The following is a 27760-nucleotide window of genomic DNA, read 5'->3' on the forward strand; positions in this document are numbered from 1 at the left end:
ATGGACTACAAATTCAAACTGCATGTGTAGCACAAGATAGACAACTAAGCCTCCTTACAAGTAAAATATTTGGTTCGTTTTGATACCAAGCAAGTTAGTGAATCTTAAATGTCCTTTTATAAGTATTTATTTTATTTTTCGCAATCATTTCTTCAATATCTCCCACAGTTCCTTTACCCATTGCGACCGAATTGTTACATAGCCCTTCGATTAATTCCTGGCTTATGCAGTTTACAATTAACAAGAACATAGATTTGTTTCGGTACTGTGTTGTTGTGCCGTCATTTAATATGTATAATTCTGTTAAGTTCGGACTAATTTAATTAATTCTGTACGATTGGTTTAAGATAGACACAGATCATCAGTGACTGACCACAGAAAAGTTTGTCCACGGAAAACCAATCAAAACAAGCGTTATAACACGTGACATTTATATGTTAGCTCATAACGCAGCATGTTTTTGTAAATGGACGCCAATAACAATCGATATAAATATATTTACGTATATTTCAATAAAACACAGAAAAGTCGCAACCATCTTTGACATTAAAGTAAAGCAATTACTCATAGCGAGATTTCTATTTTTATTTACGGAGCTCTTGCCTACACCGCATGGACTAAGCTATACTTCAACTGACAGGTTGAAATAAAGCCAGTTAAAATATTCTAAGGTTGTATTCCAATTATCAACTGTTCAGCATCAAATTTATTTGGACCACGAGAGGAGTGACTGCATCGAAATTGTTTATGTATCATAATTCGAAGGAATTTAGTTTAAATATTAACAGATACAATAGGCGATGTCTTTTAAATTATAATAATTTAATTTTGTTCATGAAGCTTGAAACCTAGGCTGGAAACGGTCCACGGAAAGGTACCAAAACGATGTTTTTTTTTAATATTTTTAAAAGTAATAATACGAATGTAAGTATTGCCATGCATGTCAGTCATATGTACTAGTAAATAATTAATAATTGCTATTAAATAATAATAGTAAAATTCAAAATTCCTTTGTTTATTGTTTGTAAAGCGTTTTGATACTCTGTAGCTGTTGTGTTGAATTCAATTCTGTTGAAAGTGCATATTAATAATATTACATTGTTTTAGTTTATTTTGAGACAACGCACACATTTTTAAAAGTTCTATTTATGACCCTTTTAGGTTATCCTGTGAATGTATCTCTATTAAAATCTCAGTTGCTACTGAAACCTGAGGACAAGTCAAAAGTTTTTAATTAACAAATAAAAAAATAGGGGATGATCGTAGAGGGGTGAAAATTAAGGGTTGTATGTAATTTTGTATGTTGTATCTTAAATATGTACAAAAAAAATTGCCTAACAAATAAATGCACAAAAGGTTGATCACCTACTTGATAAATGATCACGGAACACATACAGAAATCAATTGAATCAACCTAAAAGGTCGTAGCGCTATGTCAAAGTATAATTTTGGAAGCAAATTATATTTACTTATGTCCATGAATAAAAAATCTCTGTGAGTTACGAAACCCCGAAAACTCGTTTTATAAATCCTATTATGGGTAATTTGCTTTTTATAAAAACAGAATCAATTCGATCTAATATTATAATATTAGAACCTCTATCCCTTCTCATCACTCATTGAAAGATTACAAATAAGTAACTTACATGCAAAAATAATATGTATTATATAGCAGTAAAGTCGTTTCTCGTGACCAGTGATGCAGTTACGTCATTCTGTATTACACAAAACAGAAAAGCAGTAACGCGGGAAAGCGCGCGGTGTATGGACGCGCGTCGCATTCCACATTCAAAAATTCAAAATTCCTTTGTTTATTGTTTGTAAAGCGTTTTGATACTCTGTAGCTGTTGTGTTGAATTGAATTCTGTTGAAAGTGCATATACAATTAAGAATATTTTTTTAATTGGTTTGTTAAGTTATGGATGATTTGGAACTGCGCAGAGGTAACTTTTTAATACATTATTTAAATTGCTATGTCGTGAATCGTATTTGGTATAAATTAGTCAAACGTTTATCTATTATTATATCAGGGTTATAAAGTTTGTTACCAGGCCATAAAATTTAAAAAAAAAAGTGAAGTTTGTTGTTTATGTTTTGGTTTAAATAATTGTTACATATTTTATTATTTAAATTAATAATTGACACAAATTTTTATCGTTTTTAGGGCAAGACTATCTTTTTTTAAGTGTGTTTAGCTTCAGTAACGTAACGTATGAAGATAAGATTTATTATTGAATAAATTTATCTCTCTATTTTTCACACGAATTTCATTAATACGACCTAATATCTCGAACTTTAAAATGATAAATTTGACAGACGGCTTTGCATAGGATTGTTTCTATAATATATTAAATAAATTACCTATGTATATATAATTAATGCAATGATAACTGACAAAAATCTCGGTTAAAAAAGAAGTGTTTTTTTTAACCGAGATTTTTGTGATTAGAAATATTTTTTATTTTAATTTAGCAGTTTCTTTGTCTTGTTCATAAGTTTGATTTATTACAATTCTATTGAATTATAATCTTGTATAGACAAATATTCGTGTTAAATAATGTTTCAAACAGTTTGATTTTTGTGTTACCACAATGAAGCCGATATTTTTATCTCTTTCTTATCAGTCGCAGAATTAGTAAAAAGTTATTAGATTGTAGTCGTTCGTATTTATAAAGTTACACGTTTAAGTCTCTAATGTCGGCAGTTGAATAATTCAAGGAAATGGTTTTACATTTATTTATAAGTGCTAAAACAACGTGCTTAAAAATTTAAGAAAATATGACGTCACACATGTTATACAGAACATAAATTACAAACAAGGAACAAAACAAAAGCAAATATTAAAAACTAAATATGATATAAGATATTTATTTTCAATTAAGAACTTTACAATATATACATGAGTAAATATATTAATATTCTTGTGTGGACACGTTAGCCCCGTATCACCTCCCTCGAACAGGCAAACAAGCTGAGGCAGCCGCAGTACAGGCGGAAAATAATAAACGGCTTAAATATGAGTCTTTCCTTCAACTTGGATTTTGTTCCTTTTGGAGTAGTCCCTTGGGGTTCGAGGCGCTACTTAAAGATTTATGTTGGCGCCTGGCAGATAGTACTGGTGACTCCAGAGCTGGTGCTTTTCTCGCTCAAGGAATAAGTATCGCAATACAGCGAAGAAGTGCTGCCAGCTTCAAAATTTACCGCCATAGAGACCAAACTTTTTAAATTTGTTTTATTTTTTATTATAAATACTGAATAATTGGTTTTATATTTAGGTTTTAATAAACAATATGTATAATGTTTTAAACAGAAAACAAATAGAATCTTGAACTATTGTAGTCAAATATACAATTTAAAAAAAGTACTTTTTGACAAGCGCCTAAATCTACAAATTTGACCGCGAAATGCTCGATGTTAGTTTTTTGTTAATACAGCGTCGCAACGCCACTAATGTTATCTTAGTTTTAAAGCTCATGTATTAAAAGATTAAAGCCAGTTGACACCTTTAAACAAAGAGTTTCATTTAACATATTGTTACGAGCTAGGGGATCGGATAGAAAATGCCGTAGATTTATTCAAGGGTTTATTTCTTGAAAAATCAATGAGGAATTTATGGGCACAAATTAATTGCAGAGATTCACTAATAACGCACAAAAACACAGTCACTAATTACTTCACTTATGCACACTTCACACAGTACTTTATCACTTGTATTCACTTTATCGCTTCGGTGTTTCTCTCTTGTGATACATTCCAAACTAAAGGCGACTCGTCGCGTTTCGGCTCGCTTATATATCCCTGGAAATAATTCTAAACAATATTCGAGAACTCTCTAGGCGGGCTTGCTACTGAGTAGCGATTGCACAATTCTAGAACGTCCGCACTCTTTGTCCCTTTCGCACGTTACTCCGTCCTTGTCGTACGGCGTTCTAGAGTGCTCGTCTTGTTTCGAGAAAGTTCTGATCTTCTCTCTCTCTCTCTCGTATCATTTCGTCCTTGTCTCACACCTAGAAAGTTTGGTCTAGAATATTCCTTCATCATACCTAGGCCTGAAAACGCCTGAAAACGGGTCTCCTGAAAACTGCACCACTCGACTACACATGTTCTGAAACCGACTGAAAAAAGGTTTCAGCTTCCTGAAAACTAGGGTAACATTATGGAAATTACAATTTTCTAATATGTGATTGACCCTCTCCTGAAACGGTCAGAAATCATATTACAGCCTGCTGAAAAGTTCTCTAAGTAGTGGAAAAATCTAGAAACGTGGCAGTCGACCCGTCTTCGTAACAATATATTTAAAGTTTATACAACTACCGCCGTCGAATTTAACTGGACATAAACAATTCATAGTTCACGGGTGATGTATATGTGACTTTCAACTACCTTAATAAGCCTTTCAATTAACAGCATAGACTCTTAACCAAACAGCGCCGTTTAACTAACGGCCTGAAAGACATTCAGTCAGTTGATTAAACAGCTAGACTTTAGTCCATACAGCCAGGTCTTGTTCTTCTGCCACCCTCGAACTCGAAACAAATTCTTCAAACTGTCAATATGGCGTTTATGCTATATGTTTCATCTCTTCTATTTCTGCCACTTGGTCTATCGTACGAATGGCCTAAGCATTAGCCACATTATTATATGTTACAAACGCTACGGATGAATATCTTTGAGGCCGCTAATTAAACTAAAAGGCTAGGCTGCTAAATCAACGGCTTATTAAGATAGGTGGTTGCGACATTATAGTCTTTATTGGAGTTATATGTCTAGTAGTTTCTATGTCGTCAAATTGAAATATAACATTAGCAAAGCGATCATGAAAAAAAATACTACATACTTGTTTTTCGTTCTACGACTTCGGCTTTTTAGGTCTGTCTATAGTTTTTTTTTATATTTTACATACACATGCAGTATTTATTATATATTCTTAATCTGCATAGTAATAATATAGTAATAAGTAGAAACCGTAGCAAAATGCGAATAGAGAAAGAAAGCAATGGACAATGTTGGATAGTGCTGGAGGAGGTATTGACCTGTGTAGGGGTTCCGATAGACGGTACTAGAGGTGGGTTGGTTATAGGATAACAAGAAAAAAGTATTTAATTTCTGTGATAATTTTTTTTTTTTTTAATTTTGTCTGTGGTAGCTAGCATATCCTTAATGTATTACGATACTTATTGAATGCGGAACGCACCAGCTCTGGTGTCACCGGTACTATCTTCTAGTATCTACTGTATACATGTGCTTAGTTGTTATATTAAATTGTTTTAATGCATGAACCCGGAACCGCGTAAGGGCTGGAATTAGACTTAATTTAAAAAACAATAAATTTGACATAAGACCTATGTTGAAACAATGAAACAATTGTTGTAAATACATATTAATGACATTGTTTTAAAACATAAAATTAAACCGAATTAAACTGGCATTATTATTGACAAGTTTATGAAATTGATGTGATCACCATGTGCTTAGTGAAGCAGCTGGTAGCAGAGTTCGGGTCCCAGTGAAATAAGATTTACGAAAAAAATATTTCTGTTTACTCCCAAAAACACGTGTTATTTAGCCATCACATTTTTAGGACTCTGGCGTATTCCCGTACGTCCTTCGCGTACAACGTACATATGTACGAGAAAATATTTAATTAGTTTATTAACATAATACATGCATACATAAATCTACTGAACCGATTTCGATGCAATTGAACTATTCGTTATCTATACTAATATCATAAAGAGGAAAATTTGTGTTTTTGTTTATACAACATACGTACAACACGTACAACATATATAACGTTTTCACACGAAAACTACTGGACGGATTTCAAAAATTCTTTCACCATTAGAAAGCTGCATCTTCATTCACTGATATAGGTTAAATTAACTTAAAAAAAATTGGGGGATAAAAATGCAATCCAAGATGTAAAAAACCTGAATTGATAAAAAAATCTTTCATTACCTACTTGAAATCAAGAATATTTCAATACCTTTAAAAGTAAATTTACTAATGTCTACGTAGATGATGTTACGAATTTAAAATATATTACGTATATATTCGTTGTAAAGTAAAATTTGTATATTGATTAGATCATGAATGTAAGTGTGAATATAATCTGAAAGGAAGTGATCAAAAACGAAAAAAACTTTTATGTTAACAAAAATATATGTATAGTCCGACTTTATACACTTTCTACGAGATCGATATATACGCAACTGAAACTGCCCCCGATAACTTCCGGAGTTAAGACGTAATTTTCCAATTTTTCTCTCCATAAAAACCAGAGTTCAAGGAATAAATAATAAATATTGGTCCAGCCATCTTTGACTTTTGCAAACAATATATTTTGCAATAAACTTAATTTATACACCACATGACAGTGAACTTCATTTCTCTTTATTTTCCTTAGCCTTCCTTTTTAGTACGTACATATCAACATATGGAACATTTTGCAATACCTCGTAGAGACTTAGAGTTCTGGCACAGTTCGTACTTTAAAATAATATAACAAAACTGACTGAACAAATCCTGTTCGTAGACTCCTCCTAGTCTATCTCTGATATTCCTTTTCCCGGGGTTCCTTCTAGTCTACCTATAGTTTCGCAGCCATCTTCAAGCTTCTGCAATAAACTTTATCATCTGTATTTTGCTCGCTCATTTTGTTTTAATCAGATATTTTAAAGTTATTAAGTACAGTGCATTCAGTGTACTTCTTAAACTTGTGCTCGTTGAAGAACCTTTTTTAATGAATAGAACAAGTCTAGAACGTGGTGCTAGGGTTTCTCCATCATCAGAGTGGGTTAAACTGTTAAGAGCTAATTAAAACGTTCTTAAAATGATAACTCTTAAATATCAATCTTCCAATTTGCAGGTTAGACAAGATGGCCGTTTCCGGTGACGTTACATTGGCACAAGATGGCGCCCGATTGCATCCTTATATCGTCGCGTTAGTGTAAGTGTTTCGAACGAATTAATAACCGATAATTACTGTTTGTGCGATACTTGAGATAAGTACAATAACGTTCTTGTTGGTATTGTCACGTTTATTTAGCAACGTTAAATCGTAAGATGTTCCCAACACAACTACCATTTTAGAAACAAAGGTTAATGAGAAATTAAATAAGGTCGTCGTAGATATGGCGTGTAATTTGAAATTGGAACGGTTTTACATCGAGTTTTTTTTTTAAATTAATTATACCAAGCCTATCATATTATAAGAGGTAAGTAGCTCTAACAGTAGAATTTAAGGATTCGAAAGCCCTGGCCTAAAGCTTACTGATCTGTAATCCCAAGTGCATGCTCACGAATAAAAATTCAATAAAAAATATTCTAAAATAATAGTTCCGAGACCATCCAGTTTCCTGAACTGCACGACCTCAGAGTGACAGCCGCTTTAGCCACCAGTTCTTTTGCTATGGCTTATCTTTACACATACTAAAGTTATCTTAAACGATTCAGACATAATTTATAATGATCTAATTTGACAATTGACATTGAACGGTAACTAGTTTAGTTAAATATTGCTGTATGTTAAATAAAATTGCGAGTTAACTAATCGGCCTTGTGTCAAGAAAGTCATTATGACTTTGACATGCTTAGATAAATTGTTTTGGACTATATACGAATACCAAGGAGTTTATTTATTATAGAAATACATTATCCTGACTATGCCAATTCGATAATGTCGAGAAAAATAAAATATAATATTAAACACATAATATCGCTACCGTGAATTCACTCTGCGAACATATATGTTGATAGTGTCGGATTCACCTGCATGGTTCTGGCCCTTGGTATCGCAAATAACCTAGGCCTCCGCCATCGTACATCCCATATGTTCAAACAAACCCAGTTCTTACAGCCCACATCCCCTCTTAAGACTTTCAGTACGAAGTAAGAGTAAGTAAGACAACTACGTCCAATCTGGTTTCCAATTTATTGTACCCCACCAATCCTAAGACAAATAATGTTTTGTATATAAAAGAATTGATAAAAGAATTGTAGGATTAGACGCCAATATGTTATAAAAGCAGGAGGCTTAACTAATGTAGAGATACCGCCGCCTAGATACAATTAATGCAAGGGGCTAGAATTGGTTCGGAAATACTTCAGTGGTTCAACATAGAAACTGCCTTAACTCACTCACTTGTGTAACGGCGAATCGCGTCCAGGTGATACGTATGTAATAAAATCGATAAGAACTATCGAATCAGGCGCAGGACCATACAACCTCCACACCAGTAGCCCGCAACATCGCAGCACACAGCTCCCGAGGGGAATTTTTTATCGAACAAGTCTCAAGCGTCCGCAAATATACAATGTAGATACATAAATAGCATAAACAATAAGAAGAATGCAAGGTTAAATATACTCGTATATAATGGTATTTGCCAAAAACTTTAATTAACAAATATATACATATGTTTCTGTATTTTTTTTGGGCTGCGTGGTTCAAGTGCACAGGCGCTAATTAAAGATTTAATTTGTCGTCTGGTTGACTTCAGAGTTAGTGGTTTCCTCGCTCAACGAATAAGTCTCGCGATACAGCGAGGAAATGCTGTCAACGTTAAATGTACACTGCCACAGGGGAAACCTTTTAAAATTTGTTTTAATTTAATTAATTTTTAAGTTTATTATTATTACTGCGATAATTGTAAATACTGTATATTTGATTGGTATGTTTAGGTTTTATTTAAATATAATTATCTAAATACAAAAAAAAATATTTTTTAAGTAGTTGCCTTTACTCCTTAAACTAGCTGGAAGATATCGCTCAATAAATAAAAATATATTGTATAAATTTAATATATAAACAATAAATATTATTTAGTTAAAATGAGAAAATGTCTATTAATTTACAGACGTAATATTTCTGTCAAAATGAACCAGAGATTATACAATAATCGTGTTTATTTAAAAATAGAACAACAATTTCACATGTCTAGTTTTCACTTTCGCGCTATTCCAAATTGGAATGCCGCCAATATCAATGTCATTGGGGCAATGACTTCCCTTGTAAAGTCTATTTCACAAGGAGTTTAAGAATTTTCATGGAATTAATAATATTTGCAGGATATATAATAGACCAAGTTGTACAAACAGAGCAGTGTTGGCTTCAGATTGCGACTCTCACCTCTTAGGACGTAAGTTCGATCCCCGACTGTGCACCAATGGACTTTCTATTTATTTTTATTGCCGTAAAAATACACGTAAATTCTTGGTTTTTATTATTAGAGCCATTCAATCATATAAGATGGCGATAAGTGAACAAGAGTGTTAGCTAAGTTTAACTCCCGTATCAATCCAGTCATTATTAGTTTTGTTATAGGAGGCAAACGGGCAGGAGGCTCACCTGATGTTAAGTGATACCGAGGCCCATGGACACTCACACTGCCAGGAGGTTTGCAAGCGCGCTGCCGACCTTTAAAGAATTGGTACGTGCTTGTCAATAACGCACACTTGTGTAACGAAAGACGTCTAGGTGATACGGATAGTGTTTTGTATTCTGTCTTGACGATGATGAAACTCAGCTGCAGATATTAGGGCGAGGCCCCACTACCGCGTTGCGTCGTCGCGCGCGACGTTTCAACGAAATGAGAGACAAGAGACGAAGCAGGGGGGGACGTGTCGGATATTTTCACCAAATACGCTCCAGGCTCATACTAAAAAAATGAAAATTTTCTTTTCATCTAACAACAATTCCCGATATTCCTGCATAAAAAACTGACCATCACTATTTCTTAATGCTATCAAAATCTTCTATGGTTTCTAAGTTTAATTCGGCGGTGGCGTAATAAAAGCAACAAAAGAACACGGTTGTGTCTGTCCATTGCGAAGGCTGAGATGCAGATGCGACGACGCAGGGCAACGCAGTAGTGGGGCCTCGCGGTTAGTCCGAACAAAAACTGTTGGATATTGAGAGAACTACATTGAAATTGTATATTTAAACCTGGTATCGTATCACTATTGGACGTAATATACTACAGTCATATACAAAAGAAGTTTGTAATCTTTGAGTGAGTACAGTCTATCATCGTCCAAAAAAACCGAATGGTTTGTGCAAGATAAAAGCTTCAAATTATAGAGAGTAGAAGCCCGGACGTTTTTGAGGAAAACAAATTTAAATTATCGAGAGATACCACTGTAGTTAGGGGCGGATCTACTTGAAGGCTTTCTGGGCTGCAGCCCAGGGCCCCGTGAATAAATAGGGCCCAGTAGGAAACTGACTACAACAAGCTAAATTTGAATAAATTAAAAAAATCAGAAATTCATGCATTTTTTTATTTCACTTCATTCACCTGTTCTAACCTATTAAATTAACGGTCGATCTGTGGGTTATAAGGAATCTAAATATGTTCTGTGGCGTGTCCCGCATTTAAATTGTAGAATTTAGCACTTCTGACCTTGGGATGACGCGTTCAGGCCGCACGTGGATAGATATGAGTTAATTTCATTGTATGCATGGCAACCGCGTAGATAATGTTTACTAAAAGGTTTCCTAAACAATCAATTCCGAAGTATCTATTGTGGTATCTGTAATGCCTGAGCATTTACAACACTGATTTTAGTTAGTATTTAAACTATTTTTTAGTTATTTACAAATATAATAAATAAAAAAAACTACTTAATTTTTAAAATTTATACAAGGCTATCTGTATCTTAACAAAACCAAAATCATGTGTTTTAGCATAACAGATAATTTGTTAACCCAATCCATGCATGTCCAGTTCTCGAATAGACGGGAACCTACTAAATATCTAGGAGTAATAATGGATGGACATAGTCTTCTAAGATCAGAAAGCTAATCTTCAATTGACTGAAACGAGTACTGGAAGTTATTAAAATAATTTATTTTACAATTAGTAAAATAAATTAGTCCATTCTAAAATACTGTCTACCTGGGAAGGAATGCTGAATCATTACTGATTAAGTTGGAACGTTCACAATGAGCAATTCTTAAAGTTGCCTATCGCACTGTTAGATACCCCACAGTCAAACTACACCTAGAAACAAAAACCTATTCAGTAAGCAAGCTTATCTTAGCGATGTAATTAGTACAATAAACACCACAGACTAACACATCTAAGAACAGACGTTTTGTATTCCCGAAGCCAAAAAGAAAAGATTGTGTTTGGCCAACGCTTGTTTTCATTTTGAGGCCTCTTTCTTAATAATAAAATTTCCCAATCTATGGCTTGTGATAGTCAAACTATCCTGATAAAAACTCGCAAATCGCATAAAAATTACGCATTGGATTTCGAATCTACGGAAGCATTACTACGTATCTTGGCATGACTGATGAGGAGCCAAAAACTAACACAGACAGCGCACGCGTATAACAACTATTAACTCATCTCTCAAATACCGCACATACACCCATCCCCTCACTCACAGAGTCACACGTACTTGTCTTAGACTTATATTTTACTAGTTGTAACACTTTACCTAATTTATCTCAAAAAACTGTTTTGAACACGCGTACATGACATGTTTTGTCATGAATAAAGTTTTACGAAATACTTTGTGTTCGTACATTGTGTAAACTGTCAATGGATAGTTAAGACACGTGAATATCAATAAGCAGAGGGCAAAGGTTAGTTGGTCAAACGTGTAACAACGCTTATCTATATGATAAGAATCATGCAGAAGACAGCAACATTCCCATTCAACATATGGGATGAGGGAATGAATCATAGCAACGGAATACTTTGCGTTGCGTAGAGATGTGTCTCTGCATCTTTCACCGTATTTACGAAGAGTGTTAGAAGAGTTTTCCCGATCAATTCTTGTAGCTGAGTTTCATCATTACAGATAATACGAAATTCCACTACAACTGAGAGTTTTTGAAGGCAGTTTTTGCCGCGCGTTTGTCCGATTTGATATAAAAAAGATACCTTGTATCCTGCCTAACAATTTTCGACTGAGTGTAGTCTTCTGTTGCACTGACTATCCTGTTCCTACTGCCTCACAATTTGCGTAATAGTGATGCTGTTCTTTTCCGACGGATCGCCCAAAAGCCTAGGCAGATATGTCGCCAAAGACTCGGGTTTCCAGAGGCATGGCAGTCCTAACACCGTCCTGAAAGCGTAATTTTGCTCTAAATTCTTGATTCCATATAGTGTCCTATTTACATAGGTGAAAGAGTCACACGTAATTTTGGAATATAGATATGGCCCGTGTAGGGTTTAAAATTCTAAGCTCGAAGATTTTTATTTATTCCACATCATTGTTCTACCTTAACAACAACTAATTCTAAAACTAAAAAACATTAAAGAAATATATTTATATAACTAAATCTTACTAACAACATAGCAAGCAACTCTTGTGAACTCAGCCTCTGTAAAAACAAATAGGTCTACCTCAGTAGAAATTTTGTTAGTTACGTGTATTGTTCGTGTGATATAACAAAACGTTTTTACGGAAGCCTCAGATCTCAACTTGGTATAGACCTAGCTCTTCTGAGGCGTAGCTGGTCGTAACCATACACAGAACAAACAAGGTCGGGTACAGAAGCGGATACAACGGATACATTCCATACAGTCTCTTGTAGAGGCATCGAGCGAATTTATTTTGTACTCGCTCTAACATGAGACTGCATCGAGCCTCATATGGAGCCTACACCATTGCATTGCACTCCAAAGGACTTCTCACTGGCGCATTGTATAAAATTTTAATTGCACTGATATTCGTGAAGCCACAACCTATTCGTAATATGAACCCCAGATTTCTGTAAGCCTTTTTCCATCCATGTCTTATCTACATGGTGCGCAAAACCAAGATTCGTATTAAAATATAATCCCAGATCTTTGACCTCTGAGACTCTAGCCAACGTTAGACCGCTAATAGTATAATTGTATCGAGTCAGCAACCGTGCCCTCGAGACAGATATGAATTTGCATTTCGCCAAATTAAACTAAAATAATTAAACTATAAAATAACACTCCATGTAAAGCAGTGCTGGTCCAACTGAATGATGCAATGCCTGATGTCGTTCGAATCACTGCTGTGCATCAATTGAATTCTCTATCCATCTGCGCTTTTAGCAGCTGTCCCTACAGCAGACAAACATCGTGAGAAGAACAGCATGTCATCCCCAAAAATCGATGTCATGAGTCAGATGGATGGCTGATCAACTACTTGAAGAGCCACTAGATTATTAGTTCAACAAATTAATGCGCGGGAGTAGCGGATCCTCGAAATCGCCAAAGTCGAGCTTCAAAAAGTTATCGCTCCTGGACATGAATTTCTGAAAGTTTTAGCTTAATTAAATAACCTTATAATTGGTTATTTTAATTGTACCTATTTTATGATATATGTAAGCAATCGATTGCCATGTTTTTAATATTTAAACACACACATATATTTTCAATATTTATAAGTATACTTATTCGTCGTTTACGCATTGTTCTGTTTATGGAGTGTTACTGGTCTACCTACTTGTTTGATCGAGGGGATACACCGAATATGGCTGGATCAAGTAGCTTTAGCAGCAGCTTATTTAGTAGGTACTAGTATGCCATTCAGCTAAACAACGGAAGAAGAAACGTTGGTGGAAAAGAAGATAACTTCAGAATGGCCCAAGGAATAGTTTACTAACAAAAATGAAGGCAGATGATGGTGCCTTATTTAAAAACTTCACCAGAATGTCAACTGAGGACATGGAGAAGTTGTTTTTTTTTGACTATGGTCTTTATATATATAATTTTACTGTACGTCACTGAACTCCTCTTATTCGGCTGAAACGTTTTGATTGATTTTTTTAATGCCTGTGGCGCTCTGGATGGTTTAGATTCACAAATCAGCCCGGCAGATGACAATGCAGTCGATATCTGGATTTATTTATACAACAAATAAACAGCTGGTATATATAAATCTTCTGTGCATGTGATTTAAATTAAACTCCTAAACGGCTGGATAGATTTTGATGAAATGTTTTGGATGTTCAAGTGGAGTCGAAAATTTACTTTGTTACATATATTTTTTGTATGCTCGACATACACACATAAGTATACACACGGTGTCTGTCGGATCAGTTAGTATTATGTATTTAAGGGTAAAACAAATGTGGTAGAGCAATTTGAGGAGCAAACTATCATAGCATACCTTTGTTTACGAAGTCTAAAATTGTATCTCTTACTTGTGTATTTTTAAGTCAACAGGAATGGACAACTATCGATGTAGACTTCGCCAAAAATTCATTGTGAATTGTGACACTATAATTAATATTAATTTGATAACGTAATGCTTTAATAATATGGTACAATCATGTACTATATATATGAGTCATAATGTATACAACCTTTTAAGAGAAATTTGCACGCCATCATATGTGGCAGAATATATAAACTTTACATTGTATTATCGTAACAATTTTGTTCTATTTGCAAATAAATTATTATTCACTTGGTACTGTCAAAAAACCGTTTGTAAATACATAAAATTTCCAGATAACTGATGTGGTAACTTTTTACGTAATCAAGTTAAAATAACATTCATAAGTATGAAATCCCATTACATGATCACTAGTAATACAATCTTATTATTGCACAAAGTGGTTACGGTCAGTGCCAAGGTTAGAAGCCGTATACTTGACGCATGCACGAGCCTGATGGTATTATCTAAGGGTTATATAAATTGAGGGCAGGACTCATCTCTTGGACAACACATAATTTTAAGGATCGGGAATAAGAATTTTAGAAAGGCTAAGGTGGGGCCTGGCGCAAAAAAGAATCAAAATTTAAAGTACCGGCCAAAACTAGCGTCTTTTCCACAGACTATCATACAAATTAAATGGACCATCAATCAATAATCTAAAGAATTCTAATCTAAGAAATCGTCTTTAATAAATATTCTTAACATTAAATATGGACGTATAATGTTACACTAGACTATATAAGACTATCCGTTACTCGTTATCCAATCTTTCAGTTGACATTTGGTCCTTCCATTATCCAACCAGATTCATTCAACTTCCTCACCAGTAGGCAGTAGCTCGCAATATCGCGGTACACAACTCACCAGCCGACTCTTTGTATTGAAGAAGTCGCGTGGGTCCGCCAAGCATCCGCGAATATACAATATAGATACAAAATTATATAGGAAAAAATAAAATCGTTAAGACGTTGATAAAACGACTCGGCGAAAGTACTCTATGGAGTTGTTGAAAATGCCCACCCAATAATTTTTATTCTAATCTGACAAAATCTGTTAAATGTAAATAATTACAGGAATTTCCATTAAACGATGAGATATGTATTTCTGTATAGTAATATATATAAATTGGATAGTATTTCCAAAAGAGGAACCTAAAATGGAAGTGAACTATCAGAAATTTAGGACGCATTAGTTCAAGAAATGGCTATTTTAGTAAAAAAGCTCGTTAATACCCTGAAGTATTCGTAGTAGGCCAATTTCGTCCCCCTATAAGTTCTTTGTTGATAAAATTAGAAGCCCGAGTTTTACCAAGCACGGATTTTTCTTAATTCTGTGATTCACTCTCATCATCAAAACTTAAGGCACTTCTTGCAGACAGTGAAGCTTCAAATTTAGATAAGAGTAAGATTGCCAAGGCAATGTATTTCTTATGGTTAGTACAAGATGTCGTTAGGTTAGCTAATTACGTGATAACTTAAGACAGAATTTCCCTTAAGTAAGTCCTGAATTGGTATTATATGAATCTCATAACTTTTAACGGAATAACTGCGTTTTTTACAAGTAACGTTTTTGATGGCTTATATTCATTCAGCAGCAGTGTTGGCCTAGTGGCTTCAGCTTGCGACTCTCATCCCTGAAGTCCTAGGTTTGATCCCCGGCTGTGCACCAATGAACTTTCTTTCTATGTGCGCAAATAACATTCTCTCGAACGGTGACGGTAAACATTGTGAGGAAACATTCTTGTCTTAGACCCAAAAACTCGACACCGTGCGTCAGGCACAGAAGGCTGAACCCCTACATGTCTATTAGATTGACAAATGATAATGAAACTCTCTTATTAGTCGTCTCGTCTCGTCTTATTTTTTCTGTTCTGTGATATTCTTTGTGTATCTATTATAGACACAATAAAATGTCCGCAAGGGTCTCGATTCAAAGTCATGGTTGGCCTATCAGTGTTGGCGGCTCATTGTACACAATTGAAGATGATTACAGACTATTTGCGGCGAGGATGTATTGTATATATAACTGGGATAGATATATTTAAATTCAAACCGGGACTGACGTTGTTAAAAATACAGCGGTAAACGGTAAATATGGCGAAGAGAAAATTAATAACTATCCATCAACAGGAATTGTCGAGAGCAAGTTGTGTCTAAAAGCAGAAAGATTCCCGGCTATTATAAAATAAATCAGTGGCGCTACAACCTATTTAGGTCTGGGTCTCAGATTTCTGTCTGTCTGTCTGTTTCATGATCATTTGTCAAACTAGATTGCAAGGTGATCAGCCTCCTCCTCAACACTCGCCGTTGACTGTTTGGGTCTAAGGCAAGCCGGTTTCCTAACGATTTCCTTAACCGTTCGAGCGATACCAATGTTAAATGCACACATAGAAAGTCTATTGGTGCTAAGTCGGGGATCAAACCTAACGACCTCAGGGATGAGAGTCGCACGCTGAAGCCACTAGGCCAACACTGATCTTTGTTATTAGGTAGGGAATAATATACTTCCGTCTCTATATAGTAATATATATATAATATAGTGACGAAGTTATTCGAACAAAGGATGTATACGACATCTCGGCCTTAGCCACTGGAAGTTGCTTTCATCCCGCGGCGGCCCAAGAGTCCGTAACTCGCAAAGCCTATTGACCACTGATCTATCAGACACTTGCCAAAACCACCCGAGCTGAGCTGAGTCGAAGATCCTCCCTTTAGGTTAGACGTAAAGTCTTTCCACATAATAACCAAATCCATAATCCAAACATAATAAATAGATAACTAAAATAAATGTAAAAAGATTGGTCCTTGTGGTACGCCATAGTATATATCACTAATTCTTCGTAAATAAAACTAAAAAAAGTACTTAAAATGTGATTACAAATAGATTTTCTTTTGTCCATTTCAGACGTTGGTGCGTCTCTTCGTTCTGGAGCACGGCTTCCATCCTTATCCATCGCCTACTGACTGCGCCTTTGCCGCCAATCACAGGTGAATAATAACAAAAAAATATTAAATTATATAACGTGCAAAACGCGACATTATATAACTTGATATTTGATTGCTTTTGAGTAATCGTGGTCAGTGATGCACTGGCGAATTATGACATATCTTACTCACAAAAGTGAAAGTTTATATGAGTTGATATGCGGAAAGTAATGAACGGATTTTGATGAAACTTTACATAATGTAGGTCACATGTAAAACGTAATATATGGAGATGTCTCTCTTAAATATACAGTACCTATAAAATTATTAACCTACATAGTAATAATAATAATTCAAAATTGATAAATAGAAAATAGAATAAATTTAAAAAGTTTTGTCCTTGTACATATAGGCGTTATAAAATATAAATATAACACAAAACTGTAATAGACTACATAATTTTCTCGCTAGTCACTAGTACTGTCTGCCCAAAAGTCTCTACTCCGAATAGAACAAAATCATTGGAGGAAAGTGTGTTGCATAAAACAATAATTAGTAATATTAACCTCAAGTTAAGATTCTTAAATCTAAATTTAATATATTTTTTAATTCCAGCTGCAAAACCTGCAAAGACACGCCCAGCAAGCTCGGACCATTTGCATCCTGTACCTTTGGTGGACTGTGTCGTCCTGCATGATCCCCCAAGACACACGATTGACGTCATCTTCGTTCATGGATTATATGGTAACTTGTTTCTGGTGTACCAGAAAAACATCCTTCAGGTTTCTGTATCTGTGTCGTGAACATTTTCTTTGTCTAACGAGTTTCTGGTCTGTGGTTCTGTGGCCAGTTTTCTCACGTCTCCTTCACCATACTTAATTTCGCATAGATTCAGTGCGAAGCCGTGATTTGAACGCATAGTCTCAGCTTTAAGAGGTGCCCAAGTCAGAAGGGCAACATAGGTCTACGCAGTTAAAACATATTTTCATAACTTGACGATTCGAGTGCTTTTCACCAAGCGTAAAAATCTCGTAAATATCCTTTAGAGACAGAACGCTGATTAATGAAACAGAGGTTATGCCAGTGAACCATGGCACTCCCATTAGGCAGGACCTAGTGGGTGTGCCATGCTGTTGGTTTTGAGCTTCAGCCACATGGGCAGACACGACTGGGGCAGTACCACTGTCTCACAGACAACCGGCATGAAGTGAATAGGTTTACCAGCTGCACAGCTTTCCGAACCAATTCGACTTAGGATCTTTCAAGGAAATAGCGTGCTAATCCTTAAAAGGTCGGCAACGCACTTGCGATGGTAATGTGACGCGGCGGTTTTACTTAACATCAGGTGAAACTTCTGCTTGTTTGTTACATAAAACATATTAAACGGAATAATAAATGTGTTTGCTCCAGTATGACAAAGTTGTTAATTACATTTCAATCAAATAATATATAAAATAAAACAAAATAAAAAGCCTTAATAAGGTAAAATTAAGTTATTTTATAATTGTATTTAGTTCACGACAACCGAAGGAGTGAAGGCCTCGTCGAAAGTTCTGTTTGTTTCTTCGCTACTCTCTCTCTGCTCTTTTATCTCATCTTCCCTGATATCTGGTGGGCGTCCTTTCATTTTTCTTCCCACTGTGCCATGGCAAATATGACACTATTAACCCATCTGCCATCACAAACACGGGCAATATGATCGGCCCATTTCCACGTTTCTTTTGTAAGTTAAATTATCAAAGGAAGCATGGAACACTCCCAATTTTTATGACTACACTCCAATTATTAGACGTCAATATTACAAGCCGTTTCCGAGCCGCTAAGCTGTACAAACTCATTATATAAATATTGTCGTAGAAGCATCCTTTATCATGTTAAACAATGGTTGTTATCAAACCGTCGGTCAATGTAGGTCGGGCTACACATATACAAAATAGTTGACAATATTACAAGTTACTAGAATATATGATGTACTTATGATACCTTTTTGTACAGAAAACTTATAACATTGGTTTTGGGGGATATCTATGGATCTAATCACTGGATTTAAAAAAAACAATACCAATAGAAGACTGTTTTAGTGTTACTTGCAGGGTCGAACGAAATCTTTTCTAACGTCTCAAAGCAAGATATTTGTTTCGTGTTCGTATTTTTTTTAACTATAAATGTTGGCAGCGATTTGCTACATTTTATGTGAAGTCATACATACAGGTTTACATGTACATGTACAATAAATATCCTTAGCCTACAAATTCAAAAACGAAAAAATAGACAATTAAATTAAATTAAAAAGATAGTACAGCGGCAGTCTTTAATGAATGCAGTTCCATGCTGGTACTCATTCGTTAAGCGAGGCAGCCAACTGAAGTCTTTAATTAGCATCTGTGCACTGGAACCTTGACCCAAGAGTCTCTACTCCAAAGTAAACAAAATCAAAGCTGAAGAAAAGACATATTTTTGCCGTTTAGTACGCTTGCTCTGCGGCTGCGCCAGTTTCTGAGCTTGTCTGAAGGAGTGGAGACGGAACTAACGTGTCCACACAAGCAGCATTCCATACCAAAGCCCATCCCATCCTCCAAGGGTTTAAAGACATCCCATCCGGCCACTTACTATTATACCTGTGGCCATTACCCATACATTCATAATATCTAAAGACTGTGCCGACAATTCGGGACGTTACTCTGATGCTAGACCTCGCGCTTATAAAGAAAACACGAGCCTGTAAAAATAGTCTCAATATATGGGGTTAAAAATCAGTACAAACACCTTTGAAACGATTTGAAAGCAAAATATAACCTATTTATCTCTGTCTATAAGATTCAGTTGGAGTTGTTGACAACAGTGTTGGCTTAGTGGCTTCAGCGTGCGTATCTCATTCTTGAGCTGTGCACCAATGACCTTTCTGTCTATGTGCGCATTTCACATACGTAGACCTAAAAAAGTTGTAGCGCCACTGGTTTTTAAGATGAGAGTTACTTAAAATATATTTATTAATAATTAACAAATATTTCAGGTTCTTTGGGTAACACATGGAGACAAGGTGAATGGAAAGCGAACTACAAAATGAACCCCGATATTGTACCTTTACGAAGACATTCCAATATAATTCCAGAAATGACAGAACAAAATATACAGATTAGACAAAGCGACGACGAAGATTGTAAAGACAATAGTTTTAATAAGAAAATGGACGATTTTAGAGAGAAAATGAATGACTTGAACTATAATACGGATAGAATTAATAATCAATTTATAAATTTTAATGACTTTAACGATAAAAATGATTATGAAAACAGAACTGATTTTAATGATACAGTATTTAGAATAAATGACAATAATGAAGATCGAAGCCATTTGAACGATGATTTAAAGAACATATTCAAAGATAACGTGGAGAATGTGAACGAATTCTACGAAGACATGAAAAAAATACTTCCGAACGAAAATATGTTTATAACCGAGAAGTTTTATAACAACACATTGCTGGATCAAGTTGAAATCGTTGGAAATTACGAATCTCAGGCGAATTTTGTGCGTGACCTATTCAAAAGCAGTTGCGAGAGTAAAAGTGATAATTGTGAGTGTCATGGAGTGTGTGAGGTGGGTTGTGGGTGTGTGTGTGATATGTGTTATTCACCATGTTGGCCCAAAGACTGGATCAAAGAGGACTTCCCTGGTGCAAGAGTTATTTCAATAAATTACACCAGTGATCCGTATTTATGGAGGCCGCTGTGGATTAAAGAAATCAAAAGGTATGTATCAAAAATAAAATATAAATAACTTTTGGTCATTGTGCGTACGGCGTGCTCGTCCATGAGGTCGTAGGGTCCCAGGTGTGTCAAGCCAAGGCGCGAAACTTCGCGCAAATTGTGCACTTGCGTGCGCGCACAAGTAGTGGACGACGCGCACATACTCGTTGTTCGCGAACTCAGTTTTGCTTCAATTACAATGATAGACTAAGGTCGCTCACTCAATAAGAATCATGAATACGTTTCCGAAATAGACATTTATGAATAATTGTATTTAATTGTTGAATTACTTTTTACAAGCTGCCAAATATTTCAGGTTAAGGCTTCACGAGAGAGCAGAACAAATGACGTCACAGCTGTTAGACCTGGGAGTTGGACAGAAACCGATAATATGGGTTGGGCATTCAAAGGGAGGTCTGTTCATCAAGCAGATTTACTGTGATGGTATGTTATGCTATATTTGTATTAGCTCCTATGAATTTCGTTATTTAGCCAAATTACTTTATTTTTAGAAAAATTGTTAGTCTCAAAATATTTCATTTTATTTCTACTACCTTTAGGAGATTAAGCAGCGTTGGCCTAGTGGCTTCAGGGTGAGACGTCCATCCCTCAGGTCGTAGGTCCGATCCCTGACTGTGCATCAGTAGACTTGTGTGTGCGAGCAGTTGTTAATGTGCGCAATTAACAACTGCTCGAACGGTGAAGGAAACCAGCATTGCCTTAGACCCAAAAAGTCGAAGGGGTCAATAAGGCAGCTGATCACCTACTTGCCTATTAGATTTACATGAAACAGATCCAGATATCTGAGGCACAGACCGAAAAACGTTGTACTTTAAGAGGTGCCTAAACATGATTGCTTCTTTCAGCATATGACGCGCATTCACAAGTAATGAAAGGGTCAGTGGGGCAAAACGAATTTAATGATAGATTTAATGATGACAGTAATGATATAAGTGATGACGCATTATGTAATATGAATGGAATTGAAGATGAAACAATACAAAATAGTGGTAAGTAGAAAGGTATACTTCCGTACATCAAATAATACCAGTTCTCAAAGCAAAGTTACATTTGTACCTGCATTAATTATGTCGTAGTACGATGTTGTATAGACTTAAGCTTTAGGTAGACTTTTATGCAAAAATATTATTTTTTTGGACTTTATGTCTTCCATAAAACTAGTAGATCACTATTATCAATAGTTTCCGCAGCGTACGCGATTTAGGAATCTTTATTGGATGTCGCTTAACGTCTAGAACACCGGTCACCTACATACAAGAATTTTCTTCAGGGAATCCATCAAAACGGGCCGGTCTTTGGCGGAACAGCGCCGGTTTCATGTTCTACTCCGTGCCTCATAGGGGATCACCACTCGCTGACATAAAGACTCCGATAACTGCAAGGAGTATAGAACTGTTGGAGATATGTAAAAGTATGTAATTTACATATGTATATATTGGGTTGACATTTAACATTAGGTATATCAAATTCCATTTTTAACAGCATTCACTCGTGTTTTTCGAAAATCATCATATCATTTTCTCGTCTTATTCTTCTTCTTAGCGTCACTCTATTTTATAAAATAGAAAAAATGAGATATCGCGCTACTTAACTTACTGAACTCCATCGTGGGTCCAGTGCTGCAGAAACGACTCGAAGGATTAATGATGTGTATGGCGGTAGTGTCGCAAAAGAAATATGCGTTATTGGTTCCAACGCTCTCGTTCTGGAAATTTCGACTTGCACAACAAATTACGAAATTATAAATACATTTGGATGGACAATGTAATTTTTCAGATTGTCCACTTCTCCTCTCCCTGCAGGAGAGATGGCTGGCGGCCACTTCACCACTCAGCCCAGCAGTCCACAGCGTCGTAGAAACTTGCAGAACTCTCATGTCAGTTCTTTGGTTGAGGATTGTCAGCGTAGATTCCGCTGGTATGTACAACCTTGTACAATGCTTTAATTGAATTCCCATTTAAAACACTGTATTGATTTCTCGATAGATTCCGATTCGAAATAGGTCGTAAATTACAAAAAACAAAACGTACTGAATATATATAAGTTTAAAATGTTATTTTGCCTTTATTGTGTTTCCCTACACTTCGAAAAACAGTACAGTAACAATACGTACATTGAACTCTCGATAATTTGACATTTATACCCTACACATTATTTATTTAATTAAAATTATAATATCTTGCTCGCCAACATGTGATAATTTGAAGTCCGAGCTTCCCTACTCTACATTATTGAAGTGTTTATCATGCATAGACTTAAATTCTTTGGACAATAGACGAAAGTCGCTCACTTAAAATAAAGATGATTTTTTTTCGAAATAAATTTGTGAATAATTTATAATTTCAATACAATGTTAGTTCCCATACTCCTCCAAAACGGCTCGACCCATACTTAACAATTTTATGCATATTCAGTAAGTCTGAACATCGGCCGCTATCTTTCAAAGCCCTAAGTGATAAGGGGTATCTCAACCCCAAAAAAAATATTTTTATTTTTTGGACAATTTTTTTATGACACAGCATACCAAAATACATACAACCCTTAATTGTCACCTCTATACGATAAACCCCTTTTTAAATTATAGTAGATAGGTTATTTGAACTAAAAAAATGTTTCCTGGAAATTATATACATGGCATAACGACCTATGCCGGGTCTGCTAGTATACATATATAAATCACGAAGTTTGATGACAGTCCAATTTTTTCGTCCTCTTGTTACTTCCAATTCTTGGTAAATTTAATTTTTCAAATCATATTACAGAAAATTTACCACTTTTACTGGGTTACTCCATACGTGTTTTTTTGTCTATAGACCATCTTAGTTTTATTGCGTGGTGCACTAACTGGACATAAAATAATGTAATCTTCTCTATGGCTAGTTTAGATTAAGATTTACCAATACATTCATGCGTTTAAGTGCAAATACAAAGATGTATGTTTGATTGTATGAAGTATTGAATGAAATCAATTTTTTAACCGGATTAAAGCTATTTGTATTATTATAAATTTATAATTATTTTTACATAATTTTAAATTTAAAATTTTCCGACGCGTGATTTACAGTTAATTTTTAAATTATAAGTTTATAATATTACAAATAGCTTCAATCCGTTAAAAAAGTGTTTTCTTTCAATGTGTAAAAGCTATGTTAACCAAAGACAATACTAAGACTATGTATGAAGTATGTTTTATAGAGATTGCAGTGTTGGCCTAGTGGCTTCAGAGTGCGACTCTCATCCCTGAGGTTGTAGATTCGATCCCCAGCTGTGCACCAATGGAGTTTCTATGTGCGCATTTAACGCTCGAACGGTATAAGAAAACATCGTGAGGAAACCGGCTTGGCTTAGACTCAAAAAATCGACCACAGGCCAGCACCATTTAGACTAACAAATGATCATGAAACAGATACAGAAATCTGAGGCCCAGACCTAAAAAGGTTGTAGCAACATTGTTTTCTTTTTGTTTTTATAGATCCCGGCAGGGGCGCATTACATGGGATACCAGTCGATCACCGTGAAATTTGCAAGCCAACTAGTCGGCATTGCACGTTGTACACAGAGCTTATAAGTTTAATGCGGACTGCGCTTAATAAATCTTGATTTTCTCCTTATGATTCATATAGTATATTGTGGGTTCAAATTTAACGGCTCAATAAGATTTTTTATACATTAACACTAACACAACATCGCAATAATGGATCAAGACGAGTGCGAACAGTTACGGAGTATTTCCTATGGGTAGACAAACTTGATGCAAATTATTACTTCTGTATTGACATTCACGCAAGTTATGATTCTCACGGGTCTTCCGATAACAACTGGAAGGCTGGCTCGCGAACGGAAGCTATAGACCGTGCAAAGTGGAAACTAGCAGTTCAGGACCCTACACAACCTTCAGCAATCAAGAATACGGCTGAGAGGATGACACTGAAGTTTGTAGAAATAATTCGAAAGATTGGTTATATTATCGACACGTATTCTATTTTACAAAATACTTGCTGCAAGTGTTAACATTAAATCGAGAAAGTACATCCTGCAATAATACAGCAGTATGGAAATGCGTGACGCGCTCGCAGGGGAATCCCCTCGAGCGAGCGGCTGTCAAAGGGCGTGTTGTGTAACATCTTATAGTGATATTACGTAATAAATTACGACAGAAGGTCCCTAAAGTAGGTTTTTACGGTAGAAGAACTGCATTGCGAGATTTCTTTTTACAATTTATGCTTTTGATGGCATTCTATTTCACAAAATACTTGCTCCAACTGTTAACACTATATATAGAGAGTACACCCTGCAATAATGCAGCAGTATTTCAATGACTTTGCAATTTATAAGTAATAATCTCTCATATTTAAATGACATAGTAGTGATGCCAACTCCTAGAGAATGTTCCTGGGACCAACTTCAAATAAATATCGAAGGTAATCTGAATAAAAGTTGTGCACTCGAATCCGAAAGTATTTTTGTTTTATTACTCGAGTAAAATACCATAAAAAGAAATTTACCTCCTAAAAAACCCCCTCCCCTTTCACCTTGATTGTGGGGAAATCCCCCAAAGTTGGCATCACTGGTTCGGAAGCCTTTTAACTGTAGATTTCCGCTAGTAATTATTTTTAAAGCGGTTTATGTATGTAGCTTTAATTCGTTAATGTGATTGTCTCGTGCCTTCCTTTGCAATGGAACATAGGATTGACAGAACTTTCTATTGCGTATTCTGATTAAGGAAATATGAATGTTTGAACATAAGTATGAATGTATATTATTATTATTTTTCATTTTCGTGAGTTGACTATATTGCCACAAATAATAAAAAACGGGACGTTTTGACGGATCCGAGTAGATGTCACGGCTACTATAGCCCCGCTCCACTTGGATCTGTAAACGGTAGTTAATGTGTTAAGGTATCAAATGCTTCTAAATACGTAAATAGTTCTTTACTTATAAATACTCTTAAGTATTTAATATTGATAACTGGAATATGTATAGTTATGTAATTTTAAACGTTGTTCAGACAGTCCTTGCTTCCTTACTGAAGAGTATACGTTGTAGACCAGTGTTTTCCCTAGCCTTTCGAAAATTCTTATGAAGTGTAAAATTATTTTTAAATATTAATTATTTTATTAAAACAAATAATCGTTCCCTCAAGAAACTTAAATGATAGGTTTTAGGAAAAACTAAGACATTATTATTGAAAGACAGTGAGTAAATTTTCAAAACAATGAAAAGCTGAAATTTTCGAATACTACCCTTAACAATGTCCCTTTGTGTGGCGTGGTTACTACTAGATAGTTTATAAAAACTAGATTTTTCGTATTTCAAGTATTGGAAAAGTCTTGTTGGGTCACTGGCAGTGGTTTAAAATTTTACTATGTTAATGGCCTATCAGGTATGTGTCTAATTTAATTCCCATATTTAGTCTGTGTAAAATGGTAGCCATGGTAACCAAAAAAAAGAAACATTAGTCTCTAGATACACACTCGCTTCCGCCTTAATCTGTGGACGAGTACATTTAACAAACAAATGATAACATCGTACCAATAAAACTGCATATATTTTTATATTGTATAGTCTAGTGTAGTTTTATATTCGGTATTGTATTTTTAACATATTTTATTTATAGTTGGGTTATCTAGAAGCGTTTAGACCGCCCATTTATCCATCCGACATTTATTTAGTTTTGTTTTACTCATGTTTTGTATCATTGTGATCTAAATAAAATGTTATTATTATTATTTTATTCAAACTATTATTTAATAGATGTTTTGTTGGGCGAGAGCTCTTTGGCCTATCAATTGACGCTGTGATAACATTCATGCCATATTGAATTGAATAAGGTTAATGAAAATGAGAATGACAGCTCCGAACAGTTAAAGAACAAAAGCGATGGGGGGCGGCCCCATGGATCCTCTAAATGGCTCTTTCTTGGCTTTTGGCTCGGAAGTACTTCAGTTAGCAGCTGGTTATACATACGGGTGCGGCAAACTATCTACCTTAAAAAACACTCAGTTGTGGAATGACGGACGTCGAGGTGAAACGGGGTGAAAAATCAGTCGAGTTTTACGATCAATAATTTTATTGTGAAATCAAGTAGATACTTCTAGTGTTTAAGAAATATATAAAAAATATAAATACAGATCAAAGATTTTTGTTAATATTTATGAACAATCTAATCATGTTGGTACATCGAAAAATATATTAAAATAAAAGTTGTTTACTAGTCGGAATTTAAGACATTTTTTTCCGAAGTTTCTATGTTAGGGCCCCGGGACTGTAGCCCCGGTTGCCCTTCCCTAAATACGGTCCTGTCAGGAGTGCTATTAACAGTATTTACAGAATTTAAAGATGTATAAATATAAATGAATTATATTTTATAGTCTGAAGACTAAATGTTGTAAATATAGTAACATAGTTTTATTTCCATCGAATTATATTATTTTATCGAATCGTCGTTTTCTTTTAGTGATAAAAATGTCAGTGTTGCGTCATAGCTAATAACTTGATGTTCCAACACCGATAGATAACTCGAAGCTACGTAAGATTTTACTTTTGGGACTAAGCTATTTTTTTTAAAGATAGGGACGAGCCTACTGGACACCCAAAAGAACGTCATCCCATGGACACCCATTTTAGGCCGGTCTTTAATTTCTGATGGCTGTGAATACAATTGTACAAGTTTGTTTTATTGGTATTATCAACTGATCAACAATTATCAGAATTATTATATTTCAGTTAAACCCGTTTACGTCATCGTTTAGACCAACATACCAGTTATATAGTATATGACCAAAATCAAAGATCCCGGCTGAATTCTATTGTATTAGGGTACTTAATAGCGTCGTTAATAGGTTTTTACGACCAAATATGAGTAGCCCCTCAAACTCAAACTTAAAATAACTTTATTCATTTAGGTAAATA

At 35.2% G+C, this 27760-nt stretch overlaps 1 protein-coding gene across 2 annotated transcripts; it reads left to right on the top strand.

The window, feature by feature from the left end:
* Window positions 1–1758: 1758 nt before the first annotated feature.
* LOC123718015 lies at window positions 1759–27288 on the top strand. 2 transcript variants are annotated; one of them, XM_045674360.1, is made up of 10 exons: window positions 1759–1943; window positions 6869–6949; window positions 17056–17138; window positions 17691–17819; window positions 20089–20827; window positions 21141–21268; window positions 21691–21834; window positions 22116–22256; window positions 22622–22762; window positions 24318–27288. In XM_045674360.1, exons 2-10 carry the CDS (start codon window positions 6879–6881, stop codon window positions 24443–24445), a joined length of 1704 nt encoding a protein of 567 aa, XP_045530316.1. In that variant the 5' UTR covers window positions 1759–1943; window positions 6869–6878; the 3' UTR covers window positions 24446–27288. The 2 variants fall into 2 exon arrangements, with proteins under 2 accessions (XP_045530316.1, XP_045530317.1); XM_045674361.1 differs by lacking the exon at window positions 17056–17138.
* The last annotated feature ends 472 nt before the right edge of the window (window positions 27289–27760 follow it).

Source organism: Pieris brassicae, chromosome 14, assembly GCF_905147105.1.
Source record: "Pieris brassicae chromosome 14, ilPieBrab1.1, whole genome shotgun sequence".
Classification (NCBI taxonomy): Eukaryota; Metazoa; Arthropoda; class Insecta; order Lepidoptera; family Pieridae; genus Pieris; species Pieris brassicae.

Bases quoted from the DNA above. Each gene is read 5' to 3' on its own strand.
- LOC123718015 (XM_045674360.1), top strand. From the start codon at position 6,879: ATGGCCGTTTCCGGTGACGTTACATTGGCACAAGATGGCGCCCGATTG. The intron at 17,139-17,690 runs GTGAATAATAAC...TTTTAATTCCAG, and splicing joins GCCTTTGCCGCCAATCACAG to CTGCAAAACCTGCAAAGACA. The intron at 22,257-22,621 runs GTATGTAATTTA...GTAATTTTTCAG, and splicing joins ACTGTTGGAGATATGTAAAA to ATTGTCCACTTCTCCTCTCC.